Source organism: Herpailurus yagouaroundi, unplaced genomic scaffold (assembly GCF_014898765.1).
Source record: "Herpailurus yagouaroundi ecotype Mexico unplaced genomic scaffold, PumYag 141, whole genome shotgun sequence".
NCBI classification, from domain to species: domain Eukaryota; kingdom Metazoa; phylum Chordata; class Mammalia; order Carnivora; family Felidae; genus Herpailurus; species Herpailurus yagouaroundi.
Window position 1 is genome coordinate 42,459,214 of NW_024412396.1, and position 26,635 is coordinate 42,485,848.

A 26,635-nucleotide genomic window follows, 5' to 3' on the forward strand; every position below is an offset into this window, starting at 1 on the left:
GTGTTTCAAATTGCCATAGGGTCTCTTTTGCCTACAGAAGACTTACAGCTTTAAGAAGACTGGGAACATGACTGAAGTCTTCATTTGTGGGGATTGGGATGGGAGGATAGGAGAGAGATGTGGTTTAAGGGGAATTTATAGGCTTAGGAAAGGAGAATGCTAAAAATCACAGGTCAAGGATACAAAACACAGAATTAGCCACTAGCCAAATGGTATTAATAATTGAAATCTATTCTTAGGGGTCCCCGGTTTTTTCCTTACAGTGAAAATCTTGTTTTTGTGTACTAAGCACTATGCTAAGCAGTGAGTTGATAATAATTAACATGATATAAAATAGCTATAGCTTGTAGTAAATGATAAAATGGAAATAAGCAGCCTTGAACACTGAAGAATAAAAAGAAATAGGATTAAGTGGTCAGGAAAGTCCTCTGGGTGGAGGCAACATGAGGCTGAGACCAGCAAGAAGAGATGAAGCTAGGCCTATTAGTTGCCAGAAGACCTTTCTATTTGGAAATCCTTGGAGGTGGAGGAAAGTGGGGGAATGGAAAGGTAGGGAGAGGATTCAAAGAGATGAAGCTGGAGAGGTAGGTAGGACCAGGTCAAGTAGATCTCTGTGGCCACAGCAGGAAGTTTGGATATTAAATCTAGTATCATGATCTGATTTTTATTAAAAAAAAAAAACATTTCTTGGGTGCCTGGGTGGCTCAGGCGGTTAAGTGTCCAACTTCGGCTCAGGTCATGATCTCACAGCTCGTGATTTTGAGCCCCATGTCGAGCTCTGTGCTGACAGCTCAGAGCCTGGAGCCTGCTTCAGGTTCTGTCTCCCTCTCTCTTTCTGCCCCTCCCCTGCTCGTGCTCTGTCTCTGGCTCTCTCAAAAATAAACATTAAAACATATATTTAAATAAATAAGAATAAAAAATTAAAAAATAAAAAAACAATTTTTGGGGCGCCTGGGTGACTCTGTCGGTTAAGTGGCCTACATCAGCTCAGGTCATGATCTCATGGTTTGTGACTTTGAGGTCCATGTCAGGCTTTCTTCTTTTGGTGCAGAGCCCACTTCAGATCCTCTGTTCCGCTCTCTTTTTGCCCCTACCCCCACTCATGCTCACTCTCAAAAATAAATACACATAAAAAAAATCATCTGGCCGCTGTGTGGAAATTGGATTAGTAGAGCCAGTAAGGGAAGCAAGGAGACTTAGGAAACTGAAATCATTATAAAGTATGATGATGGCTTAAACTAGGATGATAGCAGTGGCAATAGAGAAAATAGATCAGGTTGTGTTCTAGAAGTAGAGATGGCAAGACCTTGTAAAGAATGCAGAGAGGAAAAGAGGAAGCAAGGATGCTTGAATAACCCACTGAGTGGATAGTGGTTCTGCTTACTAAAGGGAATTCTGGAGGAAATAGATTTGGGGAGAAAAATGAAGAGGTCCATTTTCCAGGTTGAAGGGCATTCATGTGGACATACTGAGTACATAGAATTGAATGTATCAGTCTGTAATTCTAAGGAGAGATCTGGGCTATAGTTGTATTTACTGTGGGGAGAGCAGGTCAGGGGAGCAGTCTGTTTATATGTATTATGTGTTTGCAAGAAATTCTACAGTTTAAAAAAAAATGATTAAGGATGTTCACAGTTTTTAAAGAGTTGAGAACTGCCTTTGTCAAATGTATTTACTTTTCTGTTAAGAAGTATAAAATGTATTCTCTAATTTTCATCTTAATTTTTTCTCTCCTTTGGAAGAGGATCTGGAATTTTATAATGCAGTAAGATTTTTATGAATACTGGGGTGCCTGGGTGACTCAATTGGTTAAGCGTCCGACTTCAGCTCAGGTCATGATCTCACGGCTTGTGAGTTTGAGCCCTACATCGGGCTCTGTGCTGACAGCTCAGAGCCTGGAGTCTTCTTTGGATTCTGTGTCTCCTTCTCTCTCTGCCTCTCCCCCGTTCATGCTCTCGCTCTTGCTCTCTCTCTCTCTCTCAAGAATAAACATTTTTTAAAAATTTAAGATTTTTATGAAATTTCAGTGTATATTAGATGGACATCCCTTTTCAAGTTAGGGCAATTGCTGTGTTAAGTTTGCTGTTATTCTAAGGTTCATATTTCTGTCTCCCTTCTATTAAACAACTTCTGGATGTCCCACAGATACCCAAAACTTCTCATATAAAATATGGAAGCAGACAAAGATAATCCTTGAGTGGCATCGAGAGGAGGAATCTAGGGTTGGAGGAGGAATTTGGAAACTGTTATAACACACTGGAAAGGCTTTTCTTGATGCTGCCCTTAATTTTACAGTGTGAGCAAGGGGTAGAGTTTAGGCCAAAGCTAAAGGAAGATAGATAGACTTTCATTCTTTTCTCTTCCACAAATAATTTTAAAACTTCAAGATAAATCTATAATAAGAAATACAGAAATAAAAATTACAAAGAAAAATTATTTTGGAGCATGGACTCCCTTAGGAAAGATGTAAATGAATTGATGAATTGTTATCTCTTTACCATATCCCCATCATTAGGACTTCGAATGTGAATAGTTTACAGGTACTATGAAAAGGCCCAGAGAAAAATGTTGGGCTGGAAGGTAATTGTATATAAATACAAGATTTTGTTTTGTTTTGAAACCAAACAATATTTTGATCATGAGATACATTGTACTGATATTGCAGCATTGTTAAACCCTGGAGTCTTCTAGAAGGGTCAGCATCTCTCCATTTTGAAAAGGCTTTGTTTTCCTTTGTATGGTAAAAAAAAAAAAATAGCCACTAAAGGATCTGGCGAGGAAAAATGGATGGAGATACCTTCTAGCACTGATAAGAGTTGATCGGTAGAATATATGGATAGAAGTCACATAGAGTATGGCAAGGCAATGCTCAGACTTTAACTCAACCAAATGGTCAAGCTCTGTTGTGAAAAAACTTTGCTTTTTTTTTTTTTTTTTTTTGCTTTGCTCTTAATTTTAGGGTACATTGTATACAGCTCTAGATAAACTTGTCACATAAGCAAAGCATTTCCCCTCTGTACTCTTCCTCAGCCTACACAAAGAGAGGCCCCATTCCAAACCAGCTAAATCTGAATGGTCAAGGGGTGACCCCAAGGCAGGAGTAGAGTGAAAAGCATCTCTGGCTGATTTTGTTGGACTTTGGCAAAGGTCGTTGAACTAGATACAGCCTCCACAGTGGTCTAATTAGTTTCCCTTAGGGTAGTAGTTCCCTAAGATTTTAGGGTACCTTTCTTTCTTTCTTTCTTTTCTTTCTTTCTTTCTTTCTTTCTTTCTTTCTTTCTTTCTTTCTTTCTTTCTTTCTTTCTCTTTCTTTCTTTCTTTCTTTCTTTCTTTCTCTTTCTTTTTCTTTCATTCATTCATTCATTCATTCATTCATTTTTAAATGCTTATTTATTTATTTTTGAGAGAGACAGCACACAAGCGCGGGAAGGGCAGAGAAAGAGGGAGACAGAATCTGAAGCAGGCTCCAGGCTCTGAGCTGTCAGCGCAGAGCCCAACACAGGGCCCGAATCACAAACTATGAGATCATGACCTGAGCTGATGTTGGATGCTTAACTGACTGAGCCACCCAGGCACTAGGGTACATTTTAAATGGCATGTGTGTAACAGTTATCCGAGGAACCTAGTTAAAATGCAGAGTCAAAGTCGGAGATGTGGCATAAGAATTTAGTATTTTGATAAACATTCTAGGCAAGTGATCTTAGCAGAACACTTTGAAAACATGCTCTGTATTGCTTTCAGAAAGCTATTTGATAAAATCGTCAGTCAGGTGACCAAATTAGTCTGATCTCCTAGATGTCTAAAATAAAAGCCTGATAACAAAAATCTCTATACCTCCTTAAATAATCCCTGTGATTCCATAATTAGATTCCTAAGACTCTTTGGCTAAAAAGGCAACAATTTAAGCAGATTTTGGAAGGTTGGTTGACAGGGATAGTTGACAGGGACTTCTAGATTATCCTACATTTTATGCCAAGGTTATAAATTGTATGTATAATCTCTTTAATCAAAGTCTCAACTGTGTTTTGATTCTCTGCCACTTTTGTATAACTTTCTAAAATTTATTTTTGGTTTTACCTGGCAGAGTTTTCAAGGTGTTAAAACTCTGTTTTCACATTAACAGTAAGGCTCTTTAGGGCACTCTCTAGCTGGAATGCAGCAGAACACAGTCCAAATGAAAGAGGTCTCTTAACCATATTTAATCCAAGAGTGTGTACGTTGTGATTCCATTTGTATGAAGCAAAGTACCGGGAAAACTAATCTATGCTTCTAGAAATCAGGATGATGTTTGCCCTTGGAGGACATAGAGTGGTTAGTGACCGAAAGGTACAGGAGTCAGGGCTTCTCGCATGCTGGTGATATTCTCGTTCTTGATTTGCATGCTGGTTATACAGGTATGTTTCATTTGTGGAATTCATTGAGCCATACATTTATGACTTTGTGTACTATTTGAACTTACAGAGTACATCCATGAAAAGATAACCCCAAAAAAGCAGACTAGCTATGTAAGTTCTGCATTTTTAACTGGATCATTTGCTTTATTTCAGTATTGCCAGTTTTATATTGGGAGTTGGATTTTCTCATTTCCTATATATAGTAGTTAGTAAAATATTTTTCTGAAATTATAAAAATAAGACACCCTCAAGCATAATTTCTGAAAGAGGCTGTTACTTTCATGAGGATTCTTGGTTATGCCTTATGGAGGGAGATGGATTAGATAGATAGAGATATATTTTTATCACTTAGGGGGCGCCTGGGTGGCGCAGTTGGTTAAGCGTCCGACTTCAGCCAGGTCACGATCTCACGGTCTGTGAGTTCGAGCCCCACGTCGGGCTCTGGGCTGATGGCTCAGAGCCTGGAGCCTGTTTCCGATTCTGTGTCTCCCTCTCTCTCTGCCCCTCCCCCATTCATGCTCTGTCTCTCTCTGTCCCAAAAATAAAAATAAACATTGAAAAAAAAAATTTATTTTTATCACTTAGAAAGTGTTTTATCAAATTTCATATATCCATCATCATTGAAAATACTCAATTTTGTGTTTTAGGAGCTGAAAAAAGATACTGTACTTTCATAAAACAATTCTTGAAATAGACCAGTATTATTTTTATGATAGGTGGCCTCAATTATGGTGAGGATGTAAAAGGCAATAACAATTGGATAGAAAAGGACTCCGAATAATAAAATTCTTAAGCTGTCAATTAGTTGCTTGGCTCATTGAGCTGAAACCTGAAGTTTAACCTCTATGGGGCAGAAACACTCATTGCATATAGGTGCTGGATTTCATTAGATGAAAATGGACTTCTTACAGATTTTGGAAATGCCACATGTCACTTAACCAGGCTGGATGAAAATTATAATGGAAAGTTAAAGAGAATATTAATATTAATTCTTTTTACTTTATTAAAATTAAGACAACTTTGTTACATCTTACAGAGGTATATTGGAGGAAATAGTATAGGAATAACTTAGCTCTCAGTAAGATTCATGTGAATTCTTACCTACCTTTAATGCTGCAAGTGTAACACATTTTTTTGATATGCAGAAAAATTGTTAGCAAAAATTATAACCGTACAACTAGTTAAATTTCAAAGCCTACAAATAGAATACACAGGAATTTATTATAAACTTGATTTAGGTGATTTTAGCAGTTTGGGGTGTGATTGTTTCTGAACCTAAACAGATCCCTTTTAAAAGAAACACTGAGAGAAGTTTAAGGCACAGTCGCACTGACAGTGTATTCAAGAAGGGTAACAGCACCAGGGAAACTGACACTCTCCTGCATAGGTGACAGATGTGGTGAGGTTAGTCCACATTTCTAGATAGTAGTGGTTTAGAAATTACATACCTTACTGCAGAGTCATTGTTTTCAAAGGTCAGGAATAGAGGGGGAAAGGGTCTCAGTTACATTCCTTCTGCTTCTCTCAAGCCTTTGAGGCCCCTTAGCACTTCAGGCTCAGTTAGCAGCTAACAGTGCAGTCCTGTGCATACTTTTATACAGTTTTTGTTTGTTGTTTGTACTCTAGTACATGTTTGTAATCAACAGAGTGATGAACTTAATTGAAGAAAACAAGCCTGAGAAAATACTGCAGTTACTTAACTAAACCTCCCTTCTTTCAACTCATAATTGCTTTGCACTAATAAAATTGTAACATTTTGATTATATTTATGCTGAATATTTTGTGTTGCCATTTCATCATTACCGTTGTTTTGATTTTTACCCTTTTTATCTTTTAGATCCATGTGAAAGCTCATTTTGACTATGACCCCTCAGATGACCCTTATGTTCCGTGTCGAGAGTTAGGTCTATCTTTTCAAAAAGGCGATATACTTCATGTCATCAGTCAAGAAGATCCAAATTGGTGGCAAGCCTATAGAGAAGGGGACGAAGATAATCAACCTCTAGCTGGGCTTGTTCCAGGTAAAAAGACAATATAGTATAAAGTACATATTTAAAAGAACATTTTGGAAAGAGCCCAAATGTCCATCGATGGATGAATGGATAAAGCAGATGTGGTATGTGTATACACACACACACACACACACACACACACACACACACACACACACACACAATGGAGTATTACTCGGCAATAAAAAAGAATGAAATCTTGCCATTTGCAACTATGTGGATGGAACTAGAGAGTATTATGCTAAGCGAAATTAGAGAAAGACAAATATCTTATGACTTCACCCATGTGAGGACTTTAAGACACAGAACAGATGAACAAAGGGAAGGGAAGCAAAAATAATATAAAAACAGGGAGGGGAACAAAACATAAGAGACTTAAATATGGAGAACAAACAGGGTTACTGGAAGGGTTGTGGGAGGGGGGAAGGGCTAAATGTGTAAGGGGCATTAAGGAATCTACTCCTGAAATCATTGTTGTACCATATGCTAACTAACTCGGATATAAATTTTAAAAATTTTTTTAAAAATTAAAAAAGAATCATTTTGGGGCATCTGGGTGGCTCAGTCAGTTAAGCATCTGGCTCTTGGTTTTGGCTCAGTTCATGATCTCACAGTTTGTGAGATCAAGCCCCATGTCAGGCTCTGCCACTGATAGTGTGGAGCCTGCTTGGGATTCTCTCTCTCTCCCTCTCTGCCTCACCCCTGTTCACTCTTTCTAAAAACAAATAAACTTAAAAAAAATATATTTAAAATATAAGGCTTCAGAGAGAAGAACTCACTTTTTCATGTCCTTTAAAAACGGATGTAGTTACTTTTTCATGCAGTTGAGTCTATGTGTATAAAACCACAGAAGGCCACAAACCGTCTGCTTTAAAATCCAAAAGCTGAAAACAGATTTTGTCTATACTCAGTCATATTTCAAGGAATGAGGAATGGGCTTCTTATATTAACTTCAGGGGATGATGCTACACCCTTGATTCTTCACAGTAACAGACATGAGATGTTCCTCTAGAAATCCTGCGGTATTGAGCAGCCATCATGTTCTACTTAGTGCTCGTGCCAAATATCAATTTGATATCTTCTCATCATGCCAGCCTTAGCCCATAAATATTTAGAACTAGAGTATATTGACTGATTGTATTGAGTTTCTAAAAGTATAGAGATGCACCAAGGAGATTTCAGTGATATCATTTGTAAGGTTTTTTTTATAGGACAAATAAATGAACCCACCTTAGTTTGAGTTTGATGATGGTTTTGTTAGAAGACTTCTTAAGAAGTCATATTGTCTACCTTCCCTTAATGTCTGCTGTCATAACAACAGTCTACATCCATATGTACTATAAAAATGTGCCATAGAAGTACATGACTATAATGCTTTTAAACATTTTAATATGTAACTGATCAAAATTATTTTGCTCCTTATTTTTTCTAAATCTGTTAACATCAGATACTTACATTTATTTCTTTTTTACTTACTTTAAAATTTTAGTGCTCTAAAATTTTCCATCACCATAGTTACTTGTTTTTACTAGCATTGCAGTCTGTATAGCTCCTGAAGATAACCTGGTTATCTTTAATGCTTCTTGAGTGTATCAGACTCAGTATTAATGGTTTTGCTTTTGTTCTTATGAAATACACTGAGTTCTGCAGATTACGCCAACATAGATGGAATTTGCTTATTGATTTCCAAGAATCCTTGGCTTGAAACAAAAAAAAAAACTAGATATAAAAATTTAAAAAGTTGAACTCTAGTCCAAGTTTTTTAAGTAAAACCACTTTTATCTTTCAAAAAAAATACATTTGATTTTAAGGTAGATCTCTGAAAACAAGATGAAAATCAAAAACTTTGAAAGCCGCCTATATTAAAATCTTAATTCTAAAAGGAAAAACTTAGAATGAAATGTTTTTCATTTATTTGTATCATTGGTAGCTGAAAGGTGGAAGTAAAAAAATGATTAAAACATATATATGTACATATGTATATGTGAAGAAAAAGGGATTGAGAAGAATAAATGCAAGGGAATACATTGAGTAGTATCTTAAATTCAAATGGTGAATGTTCACATATTATTTTGTAAAGTGACCTCCTGGAATTAATTTCTTTAATTTGAGATAATTTTAAATGATCCAGAACCAAGATCCAACGTAGTACTTTCTACATAGTAAATGCTTAATGAAAGCTTTGTAAAAATTGAACTATTAAATTTTCTAACACTGGTTTATTATTTATCTTCTATTATAAGATACTATATTCTAGTAAAACATGTCCTAGGATTGGTTGATAGTGAGGCTGAAACTTAATACTTTAAACATTTGGAGGCTTATAATTATAGCTGACATACTCTCATATGATGGCAGGAAGATTTAAAAGGGAATATATTCTGCCAACTAGACTGAGTTTCATGTCTTTCTACCCTCAGCACATAGCCTGGTGTCTTCCATATGTATCACAGATTCTTTACTACATGATCTAAAATTAAACTGATCTCATTATACATTATTAGTTATTGAGAAGAAAGAGCAGTCAATTCCATTGAAGGGAGGAAAACATAAAAAAGAGGAAATAAAATGTTATGGTTTCATAGTACCATGAAAAGAGCACTGTCTTGGAGAGTAAGAGATAGGAATTTGAATCCTAATTCTGCTCCTTTTGAGTCTTCAGTAAATCATTTAATTTCATTGAGGTGTAGCTACCTCACCTGTAAATTCAGAAAATAATGCTTCATAAAAACATCAGTGTTACGCATAAAAATCTGTCAATTGGGGCCTGATAAGAAATCGTAACTGGAAACAAATGGTATCTACTACTATTTTAGTTTACTTTATGGTGATCCTCCCCTCAGAAAAACCTTTTCCAAATGCTACTTGTTGGTTAAATTGAAAAATTAAAAAGACTCTGTTTTGGATAAAATTTTGTGTCAAGTAAGTACGATCTATTCTTTGGGAGTTAACCCAGTAATCTCTAGAACATATTTATATCTTATGATTGAATCCATCCAGTTATTTCTGTGTCTAATTTTTTGTTTTTTCATTTGTATATGAGAAAGGGAAATAAATAGTAACTGGTTTGATTACTAAGAACCACTGGAAAGTGGGTAGGGAGGTAAGGGCTGGAAGGTTCTTTGAAAAGCAAATAAATGTTGATCCTACTCACAGAAACCTTGAACCAAAGAATCAAACAGTTATAATGTATAAATATCAGTAATTATTACTGATAACAATAATGCTGAAAAGAGGCCAGTTAATACTTTTAGTCATAAAACATTACTGTGTGCTAGAATACAGAGAATACAACTTTTAAGTTTTGTTGAAAATTGCATGTTGAGGAAAAGAGAGTGAAAAGGAAAACTATTTGTCACAATCCATCTCTTAGACTGAGACCACAGAGGGGAATTCACAAGAACTTTTTAAAATATGTGTCTTACCATTAAATAATGTACCCTCTAATTTACATTTGATCATAGTCCAACATTAGTGTTTGACATATTAGAAACATCTTATAATGGATTGTATTATTGTTGCCTGTTTGTTTCTTTTGTGGTTTATATGTTTATATTAAAAGAAGGTTACCATAACCAAAAAAAGGAATATAAGTGAAGAGCTACTTCTGGTGTTTTCCCCTTGATTAAAAAAACAAAAACCCTTCTATTCTTTTGTCTTAAATTATACTAATTTAATTATACTAATTATTTTCTTTCTGCTACTAAGGGAAAAGCTTTCAGCAGCAAAGGGAAGCTATGAAGCAAACCATAGAGGAAGATAAGGAGCCAGAAAAATCAGGTTGGACACTTAATATTTGACATTAATGAGAAGTTTCTTGGGTCTCCATCTGAACTGTTTAAATCAGTTAGAACTGTCAAGAAAGATGTATTCATGGTAAGAGTGATATGAGCAGCAAAACTGATTATCTTAGGACTCTAAATGAAGGACAAGATTTAAGTATTAAAAAGTGTCTGTGATGTGAGACTAATGGAAAATTGTAACTGTTTCCCTGAAAAATAGTTCTGTGAACAATGTAATATGTGTTTATAAATTTCAATGGAAAACTATTTCAGTTCTTTAATTTGAAATACATAGCTTTGTTCAAGGAAACAAGTACCACATTTATAGTTGTTTCTGATTGTTCAACAGGAAAACTATGGTGTGCAAAGAAGAATAAAAAGAAGAGGAAAAAGGTTTTATATAATGCAAATAAAAATGATGGTGAGTTCTCCTCTAAGATATAGCTGGATTTACATCTCAAAGAGGTCTATATCTAACACTTGAAAGAAATTAAACTGCTATTTTTAGGGAGTTATACTATTAGTCCTATTTTGCTTCTTAATGTAACATATGTGCTTAAGAAAGTCGTTTAGCAGAAATTATTTTCTTTTGGAATCCTATGAGTAATGCAGTGTTTTGAGTTTAGAGAAAAACTGGCATAAAAATTAAAGTACAATTTAGCATTATGTAGTGTTTGATAGATTCCTGTTTTTCCTACTTAAATTCTTTGCAAAATTAATACATGCCTCCAAATGAGTATTTTGCTTACAGTAACTCATGTCACCAAGACAACCCTTCCACAGAGCCTGCTACCTGTTGGCTGAGTCAGGCACAAAAGGAGAGTGTTTTTGTTTTGTTTTATTACTAAGATTTAAAAAAAAAAATTTAAGTGTAGCTTCTCTACACATCAAAGGCTCTAGTAACACAGGGTTTGTGTTCACAAGTGACAGCAGTCTGCTGGACCTGAGTGATGGCTGTTGCCTCTCTATTAGGCACCAACTACCTTAGTTCGGCAGTTTCCACATCCAATTTTTATAAACCCAACCTCATTTACTGCTTTTTGTTACCTTCTTCATTGGTCCTTAACGTGCATTAGAATTTTCTCCCTCTGCTTTGCTTCATGTCAGAAACAAGCCAAATAATAAAGCAAAGGCACTCCTTAACTTCTTATACAATTTATAAGGCTTATTATTCTCTCAGTATCTTGAGTTTTTTTTTTTTAGGTAGCATAAATTAAACACAAAAATAACATAGGTTATTGAAAATTTCTATTTAAAAGAGATTCAGTCTACTTTAATAAAAATTTTTTTTCCAAAATAAATATCCATAATGCTAATTAAATCACTATGTCATTAAGATTTATTGAATTTTTAATCCTTTGCTCTATATTTGGGTAAGTAATATATGTTTCTGCATCTTTTGAAACATACTAAATTGGTTCAGCTCTAATAGCTATTATAGAAAACCTGCATATCTGAAGCTTACAGATCTATAAACTAAGTCTTTATAAATAAAAATGCTGCCACAGTCTGATTGTACATGTTAGAAGGAAGAACTCAGATTTTTCAGAGTGTAAAGTATTTTGGGAAAGGCAGGAATTATATTTCTACAATAATAACTGTCATTTATAATAACCATTCTATTCCAGGGGTAGTAACTATATACTTTAGATACTTTCATCCATTTAGGCCTCACAATAAATTCCTTGAGATTACAGATTAACAAACAAGTTCAAATATTAAAAATCTGCTTTAGTTCTTAAAGCATATATAGCTGAGCTCGAATCTAGACAGTTTGGGTTCCTATTCTGCACTCTGTGCAAAGCACTGGCAAGACTAAAATGATTGCCTGACCCCGTGGAACTTACAGCCAAGTGTGACCATATATCTGGTGCTCTTTCCCCGTCAGGGAGTGAGAACAGGAGTGAGAAGATAGCAGGCTGCTAGTTCTCTGCCTTTGTTCTTACCACTTGACAGCTCTGATTTCATCTGGGTTATGGGCTTTAGGAATGTTACCCCACCTTTCACAATTTATACATCTTGAATCGTGACCTCAAGTTAGTATTCCAAGTTCGGATAGCACACATATGATCTGATTTCAAGTTATATAATCACAGAAAAGTATCCCTACTTTCTCTGATAACACTAGTTGTAGCTACTATTTGTAAATGTTTGTCAGTACCAGGTGTTGTGCTCAGCATATATATTGTGTCTGATCCTTAAACCAACCCTCTAAGTGAAGTATTATCTCCATTTTACAAAAATGGCAGATAATATTCTCATTAGTTTATCCCCTGGTGCCCACCCTCTGACAGAGTATTGACTGCAAACTAGTTATTTTACATAAGAAGTAGTCTAGTTATATTGTATTAAAACATTCAAACTATGAAGCATAAGGAGCAGTAAACACTTCCAGAAAGATCAGTATATTGTCTGATTTATTTTCGTAGTATCCTGGGAAGTATATATTCACATTGGAAAATATTCATATAATCCTACCCAGTTATTACTATCTTGATCCAAAAAGCTAAGCATTTTTAATGATAATAAAGTGTCTTCTCTCCAATTTTTTGGAAAATTTGAGTACATTTTTATTACATGGCAATAATTCTATCTGAAGGGCTTAACTTTTTCTTTTTCAAAGATTATGACAATGAAGAGATCTTAACTTATGAGGAAATGTCACTTTATCATCAGCCAGCAAATAGGAAAAGACCTATCATTCTGATTGGTCCACAGAACTGTGGCCAGAATGAATTGCGTCAGAGGCTCATGAACAAGGAAAAAGACCGCTTTGCATCTGCGGTTCCTCGTAAGTTTGGATGCATTCTCATTTTCCTGTGCTTTTCAATTTTCTATCTTAGAACCTAACTGGAGGGAAATTTTTCATCCAGTTCATCAAAAATAGTTTTTCCCAGAAAAGAGGAACTTTGTTTTAATCAAATCTTTTGAGAATATGTAACTCAAGATAGTCATTATTGAGAAATTTCCATTTTTCCTGTGGTACTAATTACTTTCTAAATGAATTTCAATTTGGGTTTCTTACGATTCCCTATTCAATATGGAATCAGCTTCTGTTTTTTAAACTGATGCAGAAGATAGAAATGTAGACCGAATGTCTGAACACAGAAGTTCTGTTTAAAGATTTTATAGTACCTAAGGGCGCCTGGGTGGCTCAGTTGGTTAAGTGTCTGACTTCGGCTCAGGTCATGATCTTGCCCTACATCGGGCTCTATGCTGACAACTCAGAGCCTGGAGCCTGCTTTGGATTCTGTGTCTCCTCTCTCTGCCCCTCCCCTACTCGTGCTCTGTCTCTCTCAAAAATGAATAAACTTTTAAAAAAAAGCTGTATCTTAAAATTAAATAGTATAAGTAAATAATAAATAGGTAAGGAAGTGAATAAATATTACACAGTGCCTAATCTTATGGAAATAAACTTTAGGAAAAAAATGGTAGTGTTTAAATGCAAGAAGCAATTTAAAGTGTAAGCATAAAATGTGTTACGGCAATTATAACTATTATTAAGATACTAAAACCACATTTTTGTTCATTTCTCAGTCTAGAAATAAAGCCAGTCAGTGTTAAACACATGGGCTCTTAACATTTCCTCAGTTCGTCATTTTACATTTCCTCTGTATTACAAAATTAAAATTTTTCCTGACTAGCAGAAATATCCCCCATCTTTACTCTGATCCATGCCCGTTATTTTTACCTGATTTTGTTTGCCTAGATACAACTCGGAGTAGGCGAGACCACGAAGTAGCTGGTAGAGATTACCACTTTGTTTCACGGCAAGCATTTGAGGCAGACATAGCAGCTGGAAAGTTCATTGAACATGGTGAATTTGAGAAGAATCTGTATGGAACCAGCATAGATTCTGTACGGCAAGTGATCAACTCTGGCAAAATATGTCTTTTAAGTCTTCGTACACAGGTAAATAAAGTTCTCATACTATTTTTTCCACTGGTCATCTGTTTTTTTAGTGGACAAAAGAACTTAGTCTCTACTATTTCAATTATAAACATTTGATTTAAGAAAAGTACAGGGGCGCACCTGGGTGGCTCAGTCGGATAAGTGCCCGACTTTGGCTCAGGTCATGATCTCATGGTTTGTGAGTTGGAGCCCCGAGTCGGGCTCTGTGCTGACAATTCAGAGCCTGGAGCCTGCTTCGGATTCTGTCTCCTTCTCTCTCTGCCCCTCCCCCACTTGTGCTCTGTCTCTTTCTGTCTCAAAAATAAATGTAAAAAAACAAAAAAGAAAAGTATAAATGCGGGGCACCTCGTGGCTCAGTCAGTTAAGCGTCCAACTTCAGCTCAGGTCAGGTCATGATCTTGCGGTTGCAGTTCTTGGGTTCAAGCCCCAAATCGGGCTCTGGGCTGACAGCTTGGAGCTCAGAGCCTGGAGCCTGCTTCAGATTCTGTGTCTCCCTCTCTGCCCCTTCCCTGCTCACACTGTTGTCTCTGTCTCTCTCTGTCAAAAATAAACATTAAAAACATTTTAAAGAAAGTATAAATGCTTTCACTAAATGCCTTCAGAATTCTTTAATGTTAAATTGGGTGAAAACATTTATCAAAGAACTTAGGGTAGTTAAAGCGTATTGTCTTAATAATGTTATTAGATAGAAAAAGCATGTTCCTGTAATCCCTGTTTAGACAGTGTGCTTCAGTTGAGGAACACACAGTCATGCAGTGGCAAAGGCAGGGTGAAAACCACAATCTCCTAATTCAGTCTGCTTTTTCTTGGGTGTACTTTTCCAGAACTTCTTTTTATATATGTGTGTGAAATTTTTCTTTATATTCTGCTTGTATTTAGCTCCCAGCACCCAATAACATTACTGCTTATTTCTACTTCCTCCAAAATGGAATTTGAATATGGTTATTTATAATCTTTATGTGATCTTATTAGAGGATATTTTAGCATCACATAGTTGTATACCTTCAGTGTCATTTTTATTTCATTATATAAACAGGGCAAGCTAATTTGTGTGTGTGTGTGTTGCATAGGTACATAATATATTCTTACAGTGAATGGTAGGATCTTAAAATATTGTGAATTGTTACAAAGATGTTTGGAAACATTCATAGGCAATGTTTTTTTTTTTTAATGATATTATTTGGAGTATATTACTGGGAAGCAAATAAATGATGAAAATTATTATAAAGATCCAAAATATTTTTTTTTTAATAGTCATTGAAGACTCTCCGGAATTCAGACTTGAAACCTTATATTATCTTCATTGCACCCCCTTCACAAGAGAGACTTCGTGCATTATTGGCCAAGGAAGGCAAGAATCCAAAGGTAATAATGTTGTACTGTTCCACTGAAAGTAAACATGAAAGAGTCATGACCTAATATGTCACAAGTGCTTAAAAGCTACATCGGCTTGAGCTTTCAAACTGATTATTCTTTGAGCCCTGTCACTTTTCCCAAAATTTCTGTTGTTGTTTCTGGCTGGACTGTGACAGCTCTCCAAAGCAGGGACTTCCCTTGTTGTTCCCCACACAGTCTCTATTGTTATCCCAAATGTGTGGTTACTCTTGGTATTCCTTAACCTTCTTTACATGGGTCCCTGTTATTTCCAATAGAGATTATGTGACCTCCCTGCTTTCTACCCCCAAAGAAAAAAGTACTCAGCAGATTCTTAGGGATTACCCACTTTTCTTTGTTACATACTCTGTATATGTGGGGAGCCGACTTGGGTGCTCTTGATTTTCTCTTCTTTTTTCTCTTTTTTCTCATTGAAATTTATGTTCTATCTGCCTTCCCCCTTTGGTCTTCTCAAATGACCTGAAACGGAAAAAATTTTTTTAATTATTTTAGATGCTGGACATGGTTGAGGTAGTTCACATTTTACTAAACATCGTTAGTAATAAAACTATACTGATGTACTTAATCAGAAAGCATTGACTTTGTTTAAATATGTGAAATGAACTGTCAAGTGACTTACTATATCAAAGTAACAAGTACTTTCCCTTGTTTTTTGCTGATTTTTTAAAAAATTTTTTCTAATTTTTTATTTTTTAATGTTTATTTCTGAGAGAAAGTGAGCGAGCATGAGGGTGGAGGGGCAGAGAGAGACAGGGATACAGAATCCCAGGCAGGCCCCACGCTGTCAGCACAGAGCCTGACACAGGGCTCGAACCCACAAGTTGTGTGAGATCATGACCTCAGCTGAAACCAAGAGTTGGATGCTTAACCAGCTGAGCCACCCAGGCACTCCCCACACCCCACTTTTTTTTAATGCTTATTTTTGAGAGAGAGGGTGTGTGAGTGGGGGAGGGACAAAACGAAAGGGGACAGAGGATCCAAAGCGGGCTCTGTGCTGACAGTAGAGAGCCTGATGGGGGGCTCAAACTCAGGGAACCATGAGATCATGACCTGAGCCAAAGTCAAATGCTCTACTGATGAGCCACTCAGATGCCCCAAATATCTTAAATATTTCTGTTTTACAGAGGAATCATTTAGTCTCCTCATTTCATTTGTTCTAAGTCTCCTTAAAAACCATAAACAGGGTGCCTGGGTGGCTCAGTCGTTAAGCATATGACTTGAGCTCAGGTCATGATCTCATAGTTGGTGAGTGCGAGTCCCATGTCAGATGAGCTTGTGTCCTGCTTCAGGTAAAAAACACAAGCCGCTGGCGAGCCCGGCTTCTCTCTCTTTCTGTGTCTCTCTCTCTGCTCTTCACTCACTTATGCCCTCTCTCAAAAAACAAACAGGGACGCCTGGGTGGCTCAGTCGGTTGAGCGTCCGACTTAGCTCGGGTCACGATCTCGCGGTCCGCGAGGTCGAGCCCCGCATTGGGCTCTGGGCTGATGGCTCAGAGCCTGGAGCCTGCTTCCGATTCTGTGTCTCCCTCTCTCTCTGCCCCTCCCCCATTCATGCTGTGTCTCTCTCTGTCTCAAAAATAAATAAACGTTTAAAAAAAAAAATTAAAAAAAAAAAAAACCATAAACACACATCGTCACACTTTTGTATAATATCCTTAAAAGTCACTAAAAGCGTGCTCGCTTTGGCAGCACATATAGTAAAATTGGAACGATACAGAGAAGATTAGCATGGCCCCTGTGCAAGGATGACACACAAATTCGTGAAGCATTCCGTATTTTTTAGAACAAACTGAGGGTTGATGGGGGTTGGGAGGGTGGGGAGGGTGGTTGACGGGTATTGAGGAGGGCACCTTTTGGGATGAGCACTGGGTGTTGTATGGAAACCAATTTGACAATAAACTTCATATATTGAAAAAAAAATTTTTTTTAACATTTATTTAAAAAAAAAAAAAAAGTCATTAAAAGCATAACATCACTCCTTTCCTGATTCTTGGCTATACACCATAGCCACCAGCCCTCTTTCTTCCTCCCCAAGATAATATCTTTTCCCGTTCTCGGTCTGCTTATGTTTCTTATTCAATCTATATGTGAAGGTCATATTTTTCAGTGTCTTAGGCTATAGACAATCAAGGACTTTCTCATCCTACATGATGAGCGTAATTCTGGTTGCTTTCTTTAGGCAATCTTTAAAGTAGGCTATCTGGTTAAAGTAGTGTTTCACCCTTTTTTCAGTTTTTGCAACATAATTGTTAAGTTCATTAATTAATAGAGTCAAAGTATCTGTTGTTCTTAGCACTTGGGATGATACCCAAAAAAATGAGACATGGTCACTGGCTGTTCTTGAGGGGGTCACAATAAAGAAAACAAAACTGGGGCGCCTGGGTGGCGCAGTCGGTTAAGCGTCCGACTTCAGCCAGGTCACGATCTCGCGGTCCGGGAGTTCGAGCCCCGCGTCGGGCTCTGGGCTGATGGCTCAGAGCCTGGAGCCTGTTTCCGATTCTGTGTCTCCCTCTCTCTCTGCCCCTCCCCCGTTCATGCTCTGTCTCTCTCTGTCCCAAAAATAAATAAACATTGAAAAAAAATTTTTTTAATAAATAAATAAACAAACAAATAAATAAATAAATAAAAAAGAAAACAAAACTGATACTCTATGAAACTTAGTGCCCAGTAATTACTTTGGTAGACCAGAAGAAATACCATGGTTGCTTAAGGAAAAGGCTGGATATTAAGGACGAGAGTGGACTTTATCCTACTTGTTCAGCCTAATTTTTCAATTTTCTAATTTGCACACTTAACTTTTTTGTTAGTTTTTTCTTCTCCAAGGATTCAGTATTGTGCAAAGGGCTATCTGTATACCATTCCAGAACATGTTAGGCAACCTTCTTTGGGTTGGTGGTCTGGAGTGCTCTCATGGGATTATTTATCCTATTATTTATTTTGAATTAGCTATCCCAAATTGAGTAAGGTCTAGAATGATACCAGTTATACATATTTTTAAGTGAAGAACTTAATCAGGACCAAGATGTTTTACTAGTTTACAGTATGCTTGATTTTCTAATGAGAAATTTCTAATTTTTAAAAATTAACTTTATTGAAATTATTTTATATATTTTACCTGTATAATTCAGTGAGTTTTGGCAAAATGTATAGCTGTGTCACTGCCATGCCAGTCAAGATTTAGAACATTTTCATCACTTTAGAAAATTCTCTCCTGCTTCTTTATATAAATTAAAAATAAAAAAGTTTATTATTCTGAAAGAGAAGGGGTGGGAGAGAGAGAGAATCCCAAGCAGGCTCCATGCTCAGCATAGAGCCCAATGTGGGGCTCCATCCCACAACCACGAGATTTTTACTTGAGCTACCCAGGTGCCCCCATGCTTCTCTGAAGTTAATACCCCTCCATTCTTCCCTAGGCAACCACTAATTTCCTTTCTGTGACTGTGGATTTGTCTGTTCTAGCAGTTCATTTAAGTGGAACCATAGTGTATATTTAAGTTTGCATCTGGCTTTTGATTAGCATAGTGTTACTGAGATTTATCAGTGTTGCATCTAACAGTTCATACCTACATATTGCTGAGTCGTATACCATGAGCTAAATATATCACAGTTGGTTCATTCATCAGTTAAAAACCGTTTGGGTTGTTTCCAATTTTGAGCTGGTGGGATTAAAGCAGCTTGAAATATTCAGTCTTTTGGTGGATATGGATGTTTTCGGGTTTTTTTGAATTGCTGGATCAAATGGTGAGTGTATATTTTAATTGTATAAAGTTGTAAAGCTGTTTTAAAACAGTTTGGTTCTACTTGCTCCCACTTTGGTTCCATTTGCTTCACATCTTACCAGCTTTCGCTTTTGTTGGTTTGTCAACAACTTTTGCCATTCTAATAAGTGTGAAGTATCATTAAGGTTTTCATTTGCATTTTCCTGATGACTAATGATAGTATTTTTTCATGTGGTTATTTAAGTATATTCTTTTGTGAAATGTCTTATTTTTTTTTTTTCAACGTTTGTTTATTTTTGGGACAGAGAGAGACAGAGCATGAACGGGGGAGGGGCAGAGAGAGAGGGAGACACAGAATCGGAAACAGGCTCCAGGCTCCGAGCCATCAGCCCAGAGCCCGACGCGGGGCTCGAACTCACGGACCGCGAGATCGTGACCTGGCTGAAGTCGGACGCTTAACCGACTGTGCCACCCAGGCGCCCCATGTCTTATTTTTTTAAATGGTGGTTTTATTGAGTTGTAAATTTTTTTTTATATATTCTGGAAATATTTTCTCAAAATATTTTTAATTTTAAAGAAGCACTCTTTTTCATTTTTCTTTTAATGATTTTTGCATACTGTCTAAAAATATTTGCCTACTTCCAAGATTATAAAGATTTTATCCTATGTTTTCTTGTAATAGCTTTCTTGTATTTGGCTTTTACTCTTAGGTCTACAATCTCTAAAATGTCTTTGTTTTAGTATGAAGTAAGGATGGTGTTGGTTTGGTGGTTTTTGTTTTTATTATTTTTTTTAATCACATGTGGATGTTCAGATGCTCTAGCATCATTTCTTGAAAAAGACCGTCCTTTTTCCCATTGAATTCAATTGGCATGTTTTTAAAAAATCACCTGGCCAAATATATAGTGGAGAGTGGGGTAGGATTATTTCTGGACTCCATGCTGTATTTATGCTAATTACACACTGTCTTGATTACTGCAGTTTTATTTAGAAGTTTCAAAAAAGTCAGAAAAAGGAATGAAGTATTCCTACATGGTGCATCATGGATGAACCTCGAAAACATTATAAGAGAAGCCAGTCACAAAAGACTACATGTTGTATGATTACATTTTATGGCAAACCTATAGGGACCTAAAGTAGATTAGTGGTTGCCTGGGGCTGGGGGTTGGGAGACAATGGAGAGTGGCTGCCTAGGGGTATGGATTTTTTGGCTGGGGTGGGAGGATGATGAAAATATTCTAAAATTGTGCTGTTGAATGCAGAACTCTGTGACTATACTAAAAATGATTGAATCATTCATTTTAAAATGGGTGAATTATAAATGAATTGTATCTCAAGAAAAGTGTTATCAAAAAAGAAAATCCCAGATGTTTCTGTGAAATTGAAAAGATGATTTCAGGGGCACCTGGGTGGCTCAGTTGGTTAAGCATCCGACTTTGGCTCAGGTCATGATCTCACGGTTCGTGGGTTCAAACCCTGAATTGGGCTCTGTGCTGACAGCTCAGAGCCTAGAGCCTGCTTCAGATTCTGTGTCTTCCTCTTTCTCTGCCCTTCTCCTGCTCACACTATCTCTCTCAAAAATAAACATGAAAAAAAAATTTCTGAAAAGATGACTTTAAAGTTTATATGGAAATTAAAAAGAATAACCAAACACTTTAGAAAAAGAACAGAGTCAGAGGCCTTTTGTCTTTGTTAGTTTTCTTTATTGTCGGTCTCTCATTTCATTAACTTATACTTACTTTGGCTTTAATTTGCACTTGCTCTAGTTTCCTGAAGAAAACTTAGATTTTAAAATCTTTCTTTTCTAATAGGCAGTTATAAATCCCTTTAAGCAGTTACTTAATGGCATCCTACAAATTTTGAGGTAATTTTTCCATTATCATCTTGTCAGAAATACTAATTCCCTTTGTCCTTTTCTTTAATACATGGGTTATTTAGAAGAATGTAATTTTCACCAATTTGGAGATTTAAAAAAATACTTTATTGATTTGTAATTCCATTATGGTCCAAGAACACTGTAGCCTTTCAAAAATGTTTGAGCCTTATTTTTATGACCCAACATCAGTTCTGTGTGCATGTTCCATAAATGTAATGGTTAGAATGTATAGAGGGTGGTGTATCTGATTGCCTTTTTATTCCACTTATGTTTTATCTCCTTTGGTATTTCTAGTAGTGCTTTTTATCACTCATACGATAGAAGTATTGAGCAAAAACAAGTCCACATGGACCAGTCAGGAAAGTGATGGTGTTCCTCCCTGGATGCAGAATGTAAATAATCAGTTAATCTGATTGTACTCTGAATTCCTGCTAGAATGGGGGTCTGAGAGGGCTAAACTCCTATGCCAGTTTTTTCAGTCCAAAACTTTTTGAGCAAAAACATTTTGTTTCATCTTAGTTATAAATTGTTATTTGAAAAATAAGAGGAAATTAAAAGTACCAAATGGTAGATGCCATTTTGGCAAAGGACAAAATAATGTCTTAAATTTGATAAAGAAAAAACAGATGGATTGTTCATGTGAATCTTCGTAAGATGTAGGGTTTTACATTTCAGCTCTAGCACCACAAAATTTAGATTCTGAGTTCTGGAATGTTCTTTCAATAATACTGAGATTTGAGTAGAATAAATTTTAGCAAGAATGTTACAGTGTATTTAGTTATCATGGTGTAGTAGAATCCCCTAGGAAACAAAGGATTCTGTGTACCACAGCCAGAGGCACAACATTCCAGAATGAAAATTAGAGAGCCACACAAGAAACTGCTGCAGGACAAGCCAGAGCTGTCATATTTTTAATAGGTTTTCCTACTGTTACAGAAGTTCAACCAGTTGAATGATAGAAGTTGTTTTGCATTGAGTGTCCAATATAGTATTGGTGTGTCTTTTATATCTGAGACATTTGGACTTGAGTTTAATTCTCTTCATTGACAAGGGGTGATCTGGGTGCTGTTTTACTTTCTTGAACACATGTGCCTGGTAATCCAGAGGATTCTGAAGAAGTTTTGCACCTAGCTTTATCTCTAAGGCTCATCTATATGAAACAGCTGTTTCCTTTACCCAGTATTTTAAAGTAGCCTACTCTATATCATTTCTGAAACTCTTCTTAGGATACTTCTTTTGCATCTTTAAAGACCTCCTTTGTGTACTGAAAATACAGAAGCAGTTTAAAGGCAAGTAAACATTTATTAGATTATTAAATCTTGGGTTGACCAATGTTTTCATAGAAAGATATCCACTCTGTTGATCCTTTTCTTTTCCCTTGATGTTTATTTACCCTGCCGAACAGATATAAAGGGCAGTGGCTCTTTATAAAGCCAAGAGTAGATGGCATTTTGGGTCCTACCACCCTTGCTTCAACTGGAAGGGTTCACTCTGTATTACAAAAGATGTTATTTTTTAGGGAAAGTTTATAATGCCCTAAAATGCTTGAAAAGGAAGGTCTGTAGGGAATTCAAAGTAACAGTCTTTGCTCTTGAAGCCTCTAGTCTAGTGGGTAAGACAGAAATATTTGAAAACCTGAGTAACAGTACAGATTATGTTGTGTTCCAAATAATTCAGTATGAGTCCTAATTGGTGCCAGAGCAAAGGAAATCACTGAGGCCAAGACAGGGTTGAGGAGGAGCTCCTGAAGTTGCATATATTGAGACAGCAGGCAATATAAGGTCATTTTTTGTTCTTGAGTCACCTCTGACTCATCGTCTATTTTGTTAACGGAATTACCTGTTTTTGTCTTCTTTTTACAGCCTGAAGAATTGAGAGAAATCATCGAGAAGACTAGAGAGATGGAGCAGAACAATGGGCACTACTTTGACACGGCAATTGTGAATTCAGATCTTGATAAAGCCTATCAAGAATTGCTTAGGTTAATTAACAAACTCGATACTGAACCTCAGTGGGTGCCATCCACTTGGCTCAGGTGAGGGAAACATCCGTTCTGTGGCGTGATTGGACCTGATCTGGCAGCCTACCACTAGGAAGATAGCCTTGATACTTCAGCAAGACCCTGAGTACAGGTGGAAGGCCAAATAAGCTATTCTTTGATCTCAAACTAGGGAGAAGAAAATCCCCTTAGGCAATTTGTTCATAGCGGTTATTCTGTATACATGGCTTCAGAGGTTCTTGGCTCCTTTGGGGATTCTAAATGGAAGCTTTCAACAGACCAGTTCCATTTTATCCATGTAAAAACTTTAATTCTGTTTTCACCTAACTAAATCTTTTCTGCCTGGCCCTCGTTCCATGAAAAACTTGTAGGACTATACCCAACAGGCCATATCTCGCATAGTTATAAATATTGATGCTATTTAACAGTTAAAGGACTTTGTGGGAATTGGGGGGATGGGGACTGTGCTTCTGTGCACTGGGCAAGACAGTATTTGGTTAGAAGGCTGGTTTTGTCATCAGAAATCGTTTCCTGGGGATTCCTAGCTGGCTCAGTTGGTGGAGCATGAGACTGTTGATCTCTGGAGCACCACACTGGGTGTAGAGATACTTTAAAAAATGTGTTTTCCTGAAAAGTAAGAAAAATGGTGCCACTTTGGTCTCAAGCTACTCTGTTAGGCTTGAATTCATTTGTGTGTCTTTTAATTCTTAAAACATTCCGTTAGAAACATCAGTTTTTTAGCTACTTTGTGGATCAGATTTCACTGCACATTCAACAGATTCTGATCTAGTTAAACTTACACAGCATATGCTGATCTTTTTAAAACTGTCACAACTGATTGTATAACCTTGCTTTCTTTAATCTGTGTAGTACAATAGAATGTATAAGTTACACTTATGAATGGCAGATGGTCATAAACTGTTGATCGTTTCTTCCTCATGATGCAAGTAGTTTTTCATATTCGTGAGAAGACAGCACATTCAACAGTTTTTGCATTTTTATACATGAGCACAGTAGAATTTGAGGACTATGCCATATAGGTAAGAAACTGGAATTCTGTGATGAATATAGCTGCTGTACTGTATACTGATATTTAATAGATTGACAAATGGTTATTGATAACACTCATTCAGCATTGGAATAAAATTATATCCAAGGGGAAATGCTAGAACAATTGACTTTGAGATCACAAGGAAAGGATGACCTGAAAGTCATTTGAACATTCCCCCCCCACACCCCCGCGGCCCGCCCCGCTTAAGCATATAGAAACAGGTTTTTATCCTATCACGTTCTGCCTCTTATGACCAGAATGCAGCAGCTTGCTACACCATAAATGTTTAAGCTAATGGGATTTTCATACTATCTCTATAGCTGTAGCTTTAAATTTTAACTTCTGTAATTGGCATGGAAAGTTATTTTGTAGTCTTTTCAAGCCTTTAGGGATGGTGTGATGTGTGTCAAATGACCTCAAATGTGAATGTCTTGATTTTATTTTTATGATGACTTTAGCTACAGCATTTCCTGTTCCCAAAGCTAAACACTGGAATAACATGGAGTTGTCACTTAATTTAACATAAGCAATTGTTTTTAAGGTGTTTTTCTTGGTGTCGTGTATGTATTTGATTTCTGTGTAATTTTATTTGAACAAATGTAGATAGTTTATGTTGCCGTTCGCTGTTCAAATTTGCATGGCCTTGAAGTTGGCTGCAATGTGTCTTATGTGGAAATTCTTCCTAAGGAAAGGTTATCTTGAAAGTAACATTCCTGGGTTAAGGGAAGGAATGCCACACATACTATTTTTCAGGTCTGAAACACTCCAGCTTCGGGCAGTGAAAACCAAGGAATATTAGCACTTAACTCTTCAGTTCTCCAGTTTACCTTTCATTCCTTAGGCAAAAGTAGTCTATGGTAGACAGTGGAGTTTTTTGAGCTGCTTTTCATAAGACTGTTTTCAGCCCTAACATCTAAAATGGTGGCAGTTGAAGTAGCTCTTGTGCCAGTTCCTAAGCCTGCAGGCTTTAAAAGCAAATCTCCTACCAAGGCACATGCCATGTCAAAGTATACTTTTTGAGGGTCAGTGAAGTCCTATAGATCTCATTAGCACTGGTAGAGGGATAGAAATGTTCACATCCCAAACTTTTTTCAGTCCCAGTAACATGGATGTATTGTGTTGATATTCAACAGAGCATCCCCCTACACAAAGTGAAAACTTAGTTGTTTTTGACTTCCTTAAAAAAGAAAAAACAAAAAACCTTGCTATACACCCAGTTGTCCAACTGCTGTGGCCACAGTTCATTTCCTGTCCCTTGTGGTTCTGACTGGCGACTCCAGTGTGGGAGAGGTCTTATCCACTTATAGAATGGTATCAATAGCTACAAAAATGCATATTAGTTCAAATAAGGAAATCTCTTCCTTTGCTAAATTTTCATAAGTCACAACAACTGGAAAGGAAAACAGTACTTAACACTAATTCAGATTTGCTTTATATGAAAAATGTAATGTCTGGATTTTTTTTCCTTATGGCCTAAGGAATATTGATAAGGAATAATTTGAATGTAATTTTCTGAATGTGTATGGAAAATACAAACCAGGGATTTAGCCTTAATAAAAGGTAACCATTCTTGACATCTATTCTTAATCCTCCTTTGTACTCTTATCTCGTATCTGCACTCTTATTTTGAGTTGTCCTACTGCACACTGTCTTGTAAAAACAAAAGTAAAATTATATTTCAAATAAAACCATTGAGTAAGTTGTGTTTATGTCCACTATTCAAGGTTTCAACTCGTAACCACCCTGTCTTCAACTTTTTGCCATAAAGTTCACTGGATTCTCTGGGTGAAACGTCAGATACCTTTTCATGTATTCTTAATGGCGGGGGAGTGCCCCCTATTGGTACAGACGTAGGTTCTGTCTCCTGGTTCTAAAAAATTAAAGATAGCTTAACATTGTGAACTTAATCATATAATAGGCAAATTCCACTTCTATGCAGCCAAGGATTGTAGGACATGGTTAACTCCCACCCTAGCCTCAAGTAGACTACATTCACTTCTCCCTTTTCTACTCTACCCCTCTAGATCTCCCAGAGGAAGCAAATCATACCAACAAAAAGTGTCACACGTATACATACCTGCTACCCAGCTGGCTTTCCATTCTTGATCATTCCCTTCCCCTATGGATCACATCACCCCACACAAACTGTTCACAATTTCTAGTTGATCAGTATGCTAAAACTATAAAGTCATCTGAAGTTGTGTAGGGAGTTTGGCCAAGGCCAATAAAAAATGGAGTTTTAAGAAGCCATGGGAAAAATCTAGGTTTTTCTCTGGCCTCAGTAATTAAGGTGAACACTAATTTTACCTAAATGAAAAACTATTCAGTAACCTGGCTTCCTATAAGTACACTTCAAGCTAACTTTTGCCTCCTAGAGAGGCAGTACATACTGCTTAAGAACCAATGCCTCCATGCCAGCTCTGCTATTTGACCTGACAAAGCTTCAGTTTTCTCATCTGCAAAATGGAGAGGATAGGATTTACACCTTACTCCGGT

The 26,635-nt window shown here is 36.7% G+C and overlaps 1 protein-coding gene and 1 non-coding gene across 3 annotated transcripts in view; both read left to right on the forward strand.

Moving 5' to 3' along the window:
- Positions 1–25,843, forward strand: part of PALS1 (protein associated with LIN7 1, MAGUK p55 family member) — a 96,236-nt gene extending 70,393 nt beyond the window's left edge. For both annotated transcript variants that reach the window (XM_040477445.1, XM_040477444.1), the window contains exons 8-14: positions 6,232–6,415; positions 10,115–10,186; positions 10,538–10,609; positions 12,812–12,979; positions 13,898–14,100; positions 15,355–15,465; positions 22,952–25,843. In XM_040477445.1, the coding sequence (XP_040333379.1) occupies positions 6,232–6,415; positions 10,115–10,186; positions 10,538–10,609; positions 12,812–12,979; positions 13,898–14,100; positions 15,355–15,465; positions 22,952–23,128 (987 nt within the window). In that variant the 3' untranslated portion in view covers positions 23,129–25,843. The remainder of the gene's footprint in view (positions 1–6,231; positions 6,416–10,114; positions 10,187–10,537; positions 10,610–12,811; positions 12,980–13,897; positions 14,101–15,354; positions 15,466–22,951) is intronic.
- On the forward strand, positions 17,168–17,274 carry LOC121032553 (U6 spliceosomal RNA). The gene has a single exon (XR_005791363.1). It is a non-coding gene; the product is annotated as a U6 spliceosomal RNA (small nuclear RNA).
- Positions 25,844–26,635: the final 792 nt, after the last annotated feature.